The 12,236-nt window shown below is 42.9% G+C and overlaps 2 protein-coding genes across 2 annotated transcripts in view; one reads left to right on the top strand and one right to left on the bottom strand.

Moving 5' to 3' along the window:
- ndufs7 (NADH:ubiquinone oxidoreductase core subunit S7) lies at positions 1-8,535 on the top strand. Its single transcript, XM_071917229.2, has 8 exons — positions 1-29; positions 1,090-1,126; positions 2,030-2,101; positions 2,191-2,311; positions 4,167-4,346; positions 5,933-5,979; positions 6,484-6,572; positions 7,163-8,535. The coding sequence occupies exons 1-8, from the start codon at positions 14-16 to the stop codon at positions 7,258-7,260; spliced, it is 660 nt and encodes a 219-aa protein (XP_071773330.1). The 5' UTR covers positions 1-13; the 3' UTR covers positions 7,261-8,535.
- A 2,119-nt stretch (positions 8,536-10,654) lies between these two features.
- Positions 10,655-12,236, bottom strand: part of gamt (guanidinoacetate N-methyltransferase) — a 7,132-nt gene continuing 5,550 nt past the window's right edge. The window contains exons 5-6 of the mRNA XM_071917245.2: positions 11,855-11,965; positions 10,655-10,924 (exon numbers count right to left, since the gene is read on the bottom strand). Of these exons, the coding sequence (XP_071773346.1) occupies positions 10,784-10,924; positions 11,855-11,965 (252 nt within the window). The 3' untranslated portion in view covers positions 10,655-10,783. The remainder of the gene's footprint in view (positions 10,925-11,854; positions 11,966-12,236) is intronic.

Genomic DNA, 12,236 nt, shown 5'->3' with positions numbered 1-12,236 from the left:
CATAATCGTAAAGATGGCGGCGTTGGTTGGTAAGTAATGTTTTGACAAAAATGCCATGCTTTTACAACAACAATACAGCGTCATGTGAATTATTTTACTCATAATATTTTAAAATACAACACATAACGGTGCATTCATCAGTGTTTTGACTGTCTCGGTGATCTGATTCGGAACATTTAGTGTCTGCGCACACTGACCTTGCTCTGTCTGTGTTAGCATAGCAGCTAACCAGGTTAGCTAACGTTAGCCGGACTGCAGCTGTAATGCTACTAGTAGCTGTCAGCTGACAGAAGGGGTAAGCTAACACCTTTTAGGACATAAGTCAACTTCAAACCACACAGAGCGTCCATTACTTTTGCAAAACCCCATCTAACTTGTTGGTAAATGTGTTTTCGTTAGCCCCGATACGTGTCGTTCTCGTATGGCAAGAACGTCACACCAAACTCCATTAAAATGTCTGTCAGTTTAATGTTACCTCGCTTATTAGCGAACGCAACACCGTGTAGAACACGTCTTAAGGCCTTTAACTGATCACTGGGAGACGCTCTTCAATTCGGCATGCACCCCATACACCACGCAGCACTTTGTGCAGTAATATTTCAACCCTTTAGAAATGGTTCGCCACAAGCTTCTTCCACCAAAATACACCATGATGGGCGGTAGCGAGCAGTGTGAGCTAATTCTAAAAGTGTAGATTTTATTGAAATATAGCGCTGCTCGGTGGATCATCTATATGCCGAATTTACCACGAGAGCATATTGATTCGTAAACGGTCTTAAGAGTTGTTGTACATTTTAGGAACTTTTGCCAAAAGCCAAGACCACATAAAATTGCCAGATGTTAGAATGGAGTTTGACGGGACGTAATCTGCGTGAGAGCAGGCTTTGCTTAGTAGCCAGGTTGCTGGTGCTGATTGTAGCAAATTAAGTGTGGAGTGTTTCTGTATAAACATCAACATCACTCGAAATCAGTGATGTGAATTAACAGTAATTGTGATATTGGGGCAATCACGCAGGTTGAAAAAAAATGTATATGTCACCTCTATGGTTATAAATTGTCTTCAGCTTGTTTAATTCTTTTCTCTTACAGCACCTCGCCTGGCCAAGTTTGGCTGCTTTTCAACCAGGTAAGAACCATCTAATCCTGTTCCTTATTTTGAGACTGAATTTAATCCAACTCTGTCCTGCTGGCTGGCCTACAGCTGCAAATACAGCATCACTGCCCATACAGCATTAAAACCTCAGTCTACCCAACCATCTGATAGGCCTAACATAGCAGTAACCTATAAGTAGACTGAGACAACTGGATGTTTAAATTCACAAGTATTAGGCTACAGAAAATGCAGCGCTGATTCTTAGTGACATCTCAGAAAAAACATTAGCATGCAGCCAAAATTTTGCATATATATTTACCAATTCACACACAGTCATGTAAGATGAAAGTGACGCTCCTTGCTCATAAGTAAGTGCAGGAAAGTTTTCATTAATTTCAGTCTGCTGGAGGAGGCTCAGCCTCACTGCGCAGAGGGACAGGCAGATCAATCCTGTATAGTATCATAAGGCTTAGGAAGTCATTGGCCATAAGGAACACCAAAACTTGGCCAGTGAATAGTTTATTGTGCTCCTGAAATAAGCCTTTTGTCTGTGTTGAATGTCAGTGTTGCAGCATTGAGTCATATTCTGGTTGGAATTTGAGAATGCATTATGTGATTCCATGGCAACAGAGCATAAGTGTGAATCATTGACAGAAAATAGTGAGTTTTTGTTAGTAATATGCTTATTTAACTTGAGATGATTTTTTTGAATGATATGCAATTCCAAGGGATTCTCTACATTGTCAAATTCTGCTAGAGCATCATACTTTACTTAGCTTACATTGGGTCTGCTTTGTCACCTCCATCTTATTTGTGACTCCTGTTGTCTAGTCTAGTCTTGTTTATTTATGTAGCCCTTTATCACAGTCAAAGGGCTTTACATACCGTCATATGCATATATGTGTTCCTCACTGTGACCTGCTCTCCTCCACACAGGCCCATTTCAATTTTCGCCATTCAACAGAAGAGTTTGCACAGCAGTGCTAAAGGGGAGAATGGCACCTCCAGGTGAGTTTACCAACCAGACCGCCATGTAGGAATTATCAGAATCGATGACAGGAACCTTTAAACTCTCTTCCTTCCGTCCCTCTGTCCAGTGTGGTTCCAGTCAGAGAGAAGAGCACAGCTGTGGCTGCTGCCAAACCTGCAGCTGCAGCCAGCAGCAAGGGGGAGTATGTGATCACCAAGCTGGATGACCTGGTCAACTGGGCCCGCAGGGTGAGTACAGCAGAGAGCAGGCTGCGTTCACAGCCACTGTGATGCGGTTCGTTAATCCAACCAACTACAGGAAACCACCCCCAAAACACAAGGGATTATGGGTAGAAGGAGACGGATGCAGGTTCCTCCTTTCCTTCCTGGAAAGCTGAGCAGAACAAAATGAAGTCTGGATTGATGCTCATATTCAGATATTTCTTCATGTGTTCTTAACTGGTATGAACACTAGAGAAGGTATATTAACCTGCAGGATGACAGGTTACCAGAATCATCCAATAAACAAGCTACTTGTGAGTCATGTGACTTTTAGTTAGAAGTCCTGGTTGGCTTGTAATTGGTCAGTGTGAACCTAAACGAACCAAATACAAAACTGCAACAAAGTGAACTTTTCCACTCTGGTTCAGACCAGAGAAAATTAACTGTAGGTGTAATTGCACCTTTGTTTTTCTTTCTTTCTTTCTTTCTTTCTTTCTTGGTCAAATTCAAAAACACATATGAAGCTTTCATGTGAAGAAAATAGACTAAGAACAAATTAGTTTGTTTGTGATATTCTGGATTAAAGCTAATATATATATACTGGTTAAGGGACATACTGTATGAGCTTGGCAGAAAAACACTGAATCCTACCGGCTCCAGAGGAGCGGCTCTGTGTCCGACCCTGACCTCATACACAAATCATATTAGATTTTTCCCTGTGACGGTGATATGAATGGTGCAGTTTTCATCAGTTACATGCATATAAAGAATGTGTGTGTGTTGGAATGCCAATGCTTAGGATTCACCACTTCATGATATAAGCAATAAAATGAAACATTTTGTCTGAAGTATAACTTGATCAGTAGACAGGGACTCTGCTCAGTAACATGTGGGAAGACGTCTCAAACCCGTTTTCCCTGTAATGAAAAGTTCCTGCTGCTTGCTATAGCGGTCTGGAAATGTATAGAAAAGGTTTCCGTAATTTCCTTGATAAATTTGTAAATTGCACAAAAACGTTTGGAAAAGTATAGAAATCTATTGTTGTACTGTTCTGATTTACACACAGCTACATATTTTCTGTGGTTTTAGACTCCTGTCATCTCACATATTCTGATGTTTGTTGGTGTGGAGAATAATTAGGGAAACTAATTTTGGCCGGATCATATGGAAGTGCCATATTGGCTGTGGACTCCGCAGTGTGAACAGACTCTCTGGCCGAGCTCGTCGAACTCTTTGCCCACCGGCTCCCGCTGTGAGACCGTCTGTTGGTCTCAAATACGACATGACTGTGTTTCCCTTTGGAAAAGTGTTTCCCAATCCTTTTCCAGTTCCACTTTATTTTTTACCTTTTTACTGATGTTGCTGGTCTTAGTGTTCACCTGCTCACCAATACAGCCCTAAAAAGTGTTGATTTGTAGAAATTTTACATCAAAATTAACTTTCCGGTAAACGGCACATTTCTGTTGATGACTCATCCTGCACTCGGGGGGCGGCGATAAAAATTTCATCCAATAAAATTTTTGCCCCCCACCCCCTCACTATTTTTTCCCAGCATGCAGTTCAGCTGCAACATGGACAAAGGAGAGTTTCTGGCTGCTTCACCTAAAACTCTTTTCTCAGACGGGCGATGGAGGCGGGGAATATTCCTCCACAACCACTTCCTCCATATCTCATTAATATTCAAATAAGCTCCTCCCACTGATGCTTCCCGGCATCCGTCAATACCCAGAAGCAAATCATGCTCTCCATGACACTCCATGGTCTTGAAGCTGCAGTGAATATATAAAAATTTTATGCAGCGACTTGTTCCATGTTTGGGAAGTTGGACTTTACTGTTATTTGTTGTTAGTAACGCTGAACCCCCCCCCCCCCCCCCCCCCAGAGCTCTCTGTGGCCCATGACCTTCGGCCTGGCGTGTTGTGCGGTGGAGATGATGCACATGGCGGCGCCTCGTTACGACATGGACCGTTTCGGCGTGGTGTTCAGAGCCAGCCCCCGACAGGCCGACGTCATGATCGTGGCAGGAACGCTGACCAATAAGATGGCTCCGGCTCTGCGGAAGGTAAGAGGAGGAATTATGTAACAGCAGCGCAGGAGTCTAGAGGGCAGAGAAACAGGATTGTGACTGGGAGGTTGCTGGTTTGAATCCTCCAAAACTAACTGGGAAGATGTGGGTGTGGAAAGTGAATGAGTAATGCGCTCTCATTCCTCAGCACCTACTGTCAGTTTGCCTTTGAGCAAGGCACCGAACCCCCAGCCGCTCGGTGCAGCCGCCCGGTGCAGCCGCCCGGTGCAGCCGCGCGGTGCAGCCGCTCTGTGCAGCCGCCCGGTGCAGCCGCCCGGTGCAGCCGCTCGGTGCAGCCGCTCGGTGCAGCCGCCCGGTGCAGCCGCGCGGTGCAGCCGCTCTGTGCAGCCGCTCTGTGCAGCCGCTCTGTGCAGCCGCTCTGTGCAGCCGCCCTGTGCAGCCGCGCGTTGCAGCCGCTCTGTGCAGCCGCTCTGTGCAGCCGCTCTGTGCAGCCGCTCTGTGCAGCCGCCCTGTGCAGCCGCCCTGTGCAGCCGCGCGTTGCAGCCGCCCGGTGCAGCCGCCCGGTGCAGCCGCCCGGTGGCCGACAGGAGGAAACTGTAGTAACTGGATCGATGACTGGATCTTATTTGTGGTGCTAAACCAAAGTCATATAGTTCCAACATCAAATACGTAAACAGGTAGCACACACACAAATCTTCAGGATGAAGTTGACTAATCTCAATTTCACCAATTTATTTTGGCCATGCCGAGTGGCCTGCTGTGATGAAGGCCACCAGGCCAAAACGTTGGCATGTTTGTTGGCATGGCCAAAATAAATTGGTGAAATTGAGATTAGTCAACTTGGTCCTGAAGATCTGTGTGTGAAGATGTTTATCTTTGGGTATTTGATGTTGGAACTGTGGGTGCACTGGGCAGCAGCACGGTGGGGATGAAAATCCACTTGCAACTTTCTTAAAAATCAACTTTATGTGGAAGAGGATTAGGACCACATGTGGAAAAATTATTTGAGTTCTGAGATAAATCTCAGAATTCTTAGGATAAAGTAATTCTCACTTTATTCTTTATTCTGTGTCTGATTTGAAAGAAGAATTCTGAGATTAATCTCAGAATTCAAATAATGAATTTTTCACATGTGGTCCTAATTCTCTTCTGTAACTTTCCCTGGTTAAATAAAGGTTAAAAAATTAAAGGACTAGTTTACCCCAAAATTAAAATTCACTCAGTAACTACTTGTAACTACTAGTTCCATGTCAGTTGAAACTCTAGTGAAGTCGGTAGGATCACCAAACACACAGTGAGTTAGTGAATAGTGCCAGCCGGCTCACTAGGTAACCAGCCACTGATTAGAGTTTCATTTATAGTCATCAGGTTGGTGAAATGGTAACTAGTGAATTGTGGGACACAGTTCATCTTTCGGCTGTAGAGTTTGTCAGTTATAAGCTTGCTGCACTCAGACTTGAGATGAGAGTGGAGAACAGCACAGTCGTATCAAAGCTGTCTGGATTATGACAAACCTGTGTGTGGATTGGCAGAGCGGCACGAAGCCTTCCTCCAGCTGAGAGCAGATTAGTTCTTAATCAGACGTTGCATAACGGGACTGAACCTCTCCCTGTTTCCACCAGGTGTACGACCAGATGCCCGAGCCCAGATACGTCATCTCCATGGGCAGGTGAGTGAACTCTTCCTGTGGGATCGCTCCCCTCCTCCCGTTCCTCAACTTTTTCTCTAATGGCAGAATCGATGAAGTGAGCTGGTAAACTTGTTAAACTAGCAGACTTGCTACCTGCCTCTTCACTTGTCATTGTGGGACATGTAACCTTCAGCAGGAGAAAGATGTCAAAACTGGCCACGCCCACAGGAAATGGTTTACGCCCCATTGAACTCCAGTGGGTGGAGAGTTTTTGTTCCAAAACAGAGTATGGGGCCGGAAAATTGGTTTTAAAGCCAGAAATCTCAACAGCTAGTGAAGTAATGGCTGAGTTATTGGTATTGATCAACAATCCTCTCAACCCCCACAGATATATTATGATGATTTTGTGCGACGGGCCAGTAAAACTCTGACTTATACCCCCTTTATACCTGTGTACTATCTATTGTACACTCTCAGTCCAGCTGTACATGCATCTTAGCTGTATGAGAACCAACCAGTATCTTGATAATTGTGTTCCTGTAGCTGTGCCAACGGCGGAGGATACTACCACTACTCCTACGCTGTGGTCCGGGGCTGCGACCGCATCGTACCGGTCGACATCTACGTTCCAGGTGAGCTCCGCTTTACTCTCCTCACTGTCTGAAGGCTTACATCCAGGATGGAGGGTATTGGTGTGTGACTGGTTACAAGTAAGCAGTTGCTGGGTGAGTCAGGCACTTTGGATCAAAACCTCCACCGAATAGGACTGGACTGGGCGAATTACCAAAACTGACACTGGCTCTCTCTCAGCGACCAAATGTTCTCCATGTCAGTTTGTTCAGTAAATACATTTGTCAAGTAGCCAACTTTGCATAAACGGTTTCATTTGCGTTGCTTCAATTAAAGTGAGTCGAGCTTCAAAGCAGCAGAGTGTAGAATCATCTGCGTCAAGCCAGACAGAGGAGGACAGCATAAGACAGGAAGTGAAGTGGGTGTACCTTCAAAATAAAAGCATACGTTTTGTATTTATGACGCTAATGGTGAATGTAGCATTTCTGCACCGGGGTTAGAAAAACAAGAAATTATCACTTCATTTATTGTTAGCAAGGTAAGTGTGACAGTATATAGTGATGTGAATCTCAGGACATATCGCCCAGCTCTACCACCGAATAACATGATAGAAATGTTAAAGAGTTCTATATATTTTTTCTTTGTTCTCCAGGTTGCCCCCCCACAGCGGAGGCCCTGCTGTACGGGACGCTCCAGCTGCAGAAGAAAATCAAACGTGAGAAGAAGATGAGGATCTGGTACAGGAAGTGAAAGTGCAGTGTGTGTGTGTGCGCGCGCGTGTGTGTGTGTGTGTGTGTGTGGTCTGTAAATGTATCTCTGGGTTGGATTTCCTGGAGCACGACTCCTCCTCCATGTAGAGCAGCAAGAACTAACTTTAATAAAGTCACTATGCTCATTTACACAAAGCGCACTGCTGCTTATTTTCAACTCAACACGATGATGTTCGGTCAGTACAGCTGATTCATTTTTTCTGTTTGGTTTAGTTCAGGATTAATGTCTCCAGGTTGGTTCTTCTGTAACAGGATACACAATGTGTCTGATTTTATAAAAGTTTCTTACCCACAAATTTTGTGCTTGTGTCAAAATTTTGCTTCATAAAAAGTAATCTTTATCTTTAATCTTTATCAATTCAATCAAACTCCTACATTTTTTGATCATAGATACAAAAAATTGTGTAGATTCTTAATTCAGTGCCATAGATATTTTCATTTATTATTTTTAATTATTGTTTGGTAACCTCTGACTCAAGTGAAAAATCATTTTTAGGAAAATCATTTCAGCCACTATTGGATTCCAGTTGTGTCAGATCTGAGCCACTAGGTGGCGCCTGTGAATTATGAACCACACAAATGATATCTGAACCTGCAGCTTCTGTGACTGACGCCACACACACACACACACACACACACACACACCTTCATGCATGTCAGATATGAGCGGAGGGAACAGGCAAATGCATTGAGTAGAATCAGCCTCATACTGTTATATTCCTGTTCTGTTTGTAGACGGACAGCCGTGTTATCAGCAGATGCAAAGTGCTTCTTTATGGTCTGCTGCTTCAGTAAGTGCTGCTGTGCTGTATACTGCAGGACTATGCAAATCCAGAAAGATCAAAGAGGAATGCTATCATGTTGTCAAAGTACCAAAGTAGCAGGTTAAAGGTGAAGTTTTGGTAACAGCCTCAGAAATGTGTGTTTTGTGTTGTCCGTGAAACCTGCAGCAGTGTTCTGTCTACTCTGCTGTAAGAGATTTTATGCTTATGTGTTATAAGACTACAGACGGTTGTTTTTCTGCATCTAAAATGTGTTTTGGTGTTATGGTGTTCAGGTTTGATCCCCACAGCAGCAGTGTGTCCTGCTGAAGTGTCGATGAGCAGGACACCGAACCCCCACCTGCTCATTTAGTTTCATTAAATGCCTCAGATGTAAAAGATGTAATGTGCTGGTTAGCAGAGAGCTGTGACGCTGTGATGGATGTGCAAATCCAAACAGATTAAAGTGAAATATTATCATGTCATCAACTTTACCGGGTTAAAGAGGAATTTGTGTTTTATTGTTGCGTATGAAATCTGCATCAATATACTGTATACTCCACTACTGCTATAAACTACGTACTCTTCATTTATTGTATTATGGCTACAGAAAGTTTTTTTAGTCTAGACTTGTTTATTTATATAGCCCTTTATCACAAGCACGTCTCAAAGGGCTTTACATGTTTTTTTTACACAATTAAAACACATTAAAGGGGCGGCAGGATGCCTTTGTTGATGAAGCAACTGTCCCATAACTGGAAGATCACAGGTTCGATCCCCATAACAGACGTGTGTCCGGGCAAAGTGTCCTGGAGCAAGACACTGAACCCCTAACCTGCTCTGTTATTGTAAAAGAAAAATCCCACTGTTATAAATTGGTGATGTATCTTTCATGTCTGGGTCCCTTTAGTAGTTTGGTGTATTTTTCTTCTTCTTCATGGATAACTGGCCAGATATTTGAGATCAGAAAATGTTTCAGGATGTAAAACATCAGCGGTAAACGTCAGGTTTTTGGTGTCAGTCCCTCAGAATCAAAGAGCGAGGGCTTCTTTCTAGAGCCGCCATTTTGCACCGAGAGACGTTCAACAATCATACAGGGAGAAATCCATCGTAGAAGAGGAGAGAGACCAGTTTCTCCACCCACAGGAGCAGGAGAGAGACCAGAATGCACTGCAGCAGAGAGACAGGTTGAGGGTTTTGAGTAAGGGGATTGTTGAAGGAGAAATGGAAAAAAAGGAATGCTGCTTTTCCATTCGTGAAAGGCATTCTGGGAAACGTAGGGAAATCAGTAACTGCAGTAGAAGTAGACGAGGACACTTCATCATTAAATAACTCCTGGAGTGTGTTGGACATCACAGACTGATGATGTTTAACAGTGTGAGAGAGGGTCAGAGGGGGATTTCTCCTTTAAGTTGCTCTCTGACTGACTGCAGTGTAAAAGTCGTCCTGTTCTCCGCCTGCTGTTGCGTCATCCGTCCATCTAATGATTAATGCGTCCTCGCCAGATGGTAACTTATCCCCACGTGTCACGATAACCCGCTCTCTTATCTCCCAGCGTATATTAAAACACATGCTGTACTTTGTTTCCCTCTCAGTGGAATATTTGACAGTCTAACCTTTGGCTGTTAACCGAAGGCTTTAGAGTACGATTTTAAAAACTGAAGATTCATCAATTATTAAAGGAGATGTATGTGAAACCCATGAAATATGACTTTGCAAGACATTTCTCTGCAGTTCCCACTTTACCGCATGATAAATGTAATGCATTTTAAAGATTTTGTCTGAGCTATAACTCGATCTACAGATTCTGCTCAGCACCTGAATATATTTTTAGGAAGCCTCTCAAGTACATTTACTGAAGTACTGTACTTAAGTTTTGAGGTACTGGCACTTTGTGAGACTTTCTACTTTTCCTCCACTACATTTATCTGCCGGCTGGAGTTACTAGTTACTTTGCAGAATAAGGTTTTACATGCAAAACATACGAAAAGCTCATAAAATATGTTGCATTGTTAGAGTTTAAACTCCCCAACAGTATATGGAGCAGTTAGACCGACAACATTAAAATACTTCTGACAGGTTAACGCTTCAATAATTTAACTCTCTGACAGAATGAGGACTTTTACTCATTCTTCACTACATTTTACTGCTCATACTTCTATACTTTTACTTAAGTAAACTTTTGAATGCAGAACTTTTACTTAGAGTATTTTGTCATTTTGGTGTTGCTGTCAGTACTTTTTCCACCGCTGGCTATTAACACAGATCCTACTCAGGTCTGGAAATGTATGGAGAACGATTTCCATCATTTCCAGATCTTGATAAGTTTGGAAATTGCACAAAACAAGTTTAGAAAAATGCAGTTGTACTGATCTGATATACACTAATTTTCTGTGATTTTAGACTCCTGTAATGTCACATATTGTGATATTTGTCACTGTGAAGAATATTCTTCATCTATAGAATGATATTTAGTTGAGACAAATATGATACTGAACACCAAAATCTTCAAATCAAACCAAATTAAGGTCGCAAATTTGAAATTGAAACTGTAGGAATCCTGGAAGAGGTTCATGTCAGAATCAGTGTAAAATAAATACAAGCAACTTTAAATTGAGTTGGGACAGATGTGGATTTATTGATATATTATCGATATTGAGCGGTCAGGAGGGTGAAGGCACTTGAGAGTAAAAAAAAGAAAAGACGAGGTAAACGTGTCGGCAGCAGCTTCGTCTCCAGACTTCACTCCTTGACGATGGTGGGAGTGATCATCTTGTTGAAGGAGTAGTACTTGCACTCGGCGGGCGGAGCGATGTCCATGGTGGAGCAGCTGATCTTCTCCTGCTTGAAGCCGGCCTGCAGCAGGTGGGGCATCTGGGTCTCCTGAAGATCATTAACAGAGGGACGGGTCAGTGTGAGGTGTGTGTAGGGTGTGTGTGTGTGTGGTGTTATCAGGCCTGCAGGCGCTGCCCCCCCCTCCTCCCCCCTGCTTATCATTAACCTTGGCTTTATGATAGCTGGTTACTCAGGTGGCGTTCACTCTGACCTGAGTAGTAAAGTACTACTGTACTACCTGCAGAAATAATCCACTGTCTGGAATCAATGAAAACCTGGAGTCTACAATTCAATAAATCAATCACTCCAAAAAAAAAAGGAATCCAATTTGTAAAATAGAAAAATAATTCTGCACACTGCAAACAAAAGGCTAGGACAAAAAAAAAAGAATTTAATGGGCATTTATGCAATAAATTAGTTTTATGCAATAAAGTAGTTTTATGCAATAAATTAGTTTTTTCTTAGCTAGACTTTTTTGTTTACAATAATTTGACTCTTGCACCTGCGTTACAACTGACCTTCACCTGAGTGCTACCAGCAGTTTGCAGCAGTCTGTTTATCCAATTTAGAAAAAAACTGTTGTCTTTTGATCGCTAGATACTTAAAAGTAGGATTCAACCGTTATGGGATTGTGAAGGCCATTATTTGTCACCAATATCAGATTTTTTGAGCCAGATTATATCTTGAATTTGGCGCTTTTCATGCCAAGAAATACCAAGTATTCAGTTCAGTGTTTCCTCTCAGAGTTTCCTTCTCATCAGGGTGAAAATCCTCTGAAACAGCATTCAGAGCATCATGGGACACTAAAACTCTCCACTGAAACCAGACTGATGAAACTCTTTTAGTGTCAGCAGCTCTTTAAGGCAGAGAGACCCACCTCACCTATTCAATGGTAAGAGAAACTCTGGGAGACATTACTGCCTTTAACTTTAATAGTTCAGTAATGTTTTTTTGTAAATTAAGAATGAATTTACAAACCTGGAACATGTTGTCGATGTTGTCGTACTTGTTCTTCAGCAGCTCGCCCCAGGAGGTCAGGTTGCAGTAGGTCAGGACACCGCCGGACTTCAGCAGCCTGTGAGCGTGACCCTGCACACACACACACACACACACACACACACACATCAGTCAAACCTCCTTCAGGTGTTGTCACTGTACCATGTGTGTCAGTGTGTATCGGTGTAGAAACTACAGTTTGACTGATCTGGGTTCTGATGTTTTTAGACAAAGTTGCTGATAGCCAACACTTTTCGTCAATATCCAATATCTTTCAATTTTTCCATTTTCATGCCAAAAAATTGCAAGTATCCCGTGTTTCCTCTTCTCATCAGGGTGGAAAAGCCTCTGAAACAGCATTCAA

This window comes from Centroberyx gerrardi, chromosome 9, assembly GCF_048128805.1.
Source record: "Centroberyx gerrardi isolate f3 chromosome 9, fCenGer3.hap1.cur.20231027, whole genome shotgun sequence".
Lineage (NCBI taxonomy): Eukaryota > Metazoa > Chordata > Actinopteri > Beryciformes > Berycidae > Centroberyx > Centroberyx gerrardi.
Note: the sequence above shows the minus strand (reverse complement) of the source record. Positions and strands in the feature narration are given on the sequence as shown.

Excerpts from the sequence above, each read along its gene's own strand:
- ndufs7 (XM_071917229.2), top strand. Across the intron at positions 1,127-2,029 it reads TTTGGCTGCTTTTCAACCAG|GCCCATTTCAATTTTCGCCA; the intron begins GTAAGAACCATC and ends TCCTCCACACAG. Across the intron at positions 2,312-4,166 it reads TGGTCAACTGGGCCCGCAGG|AGCTCTCTGTGGCCCATGAC; the intron begins GTGAGTACAGCA and ends CCCCCCCCCCAG.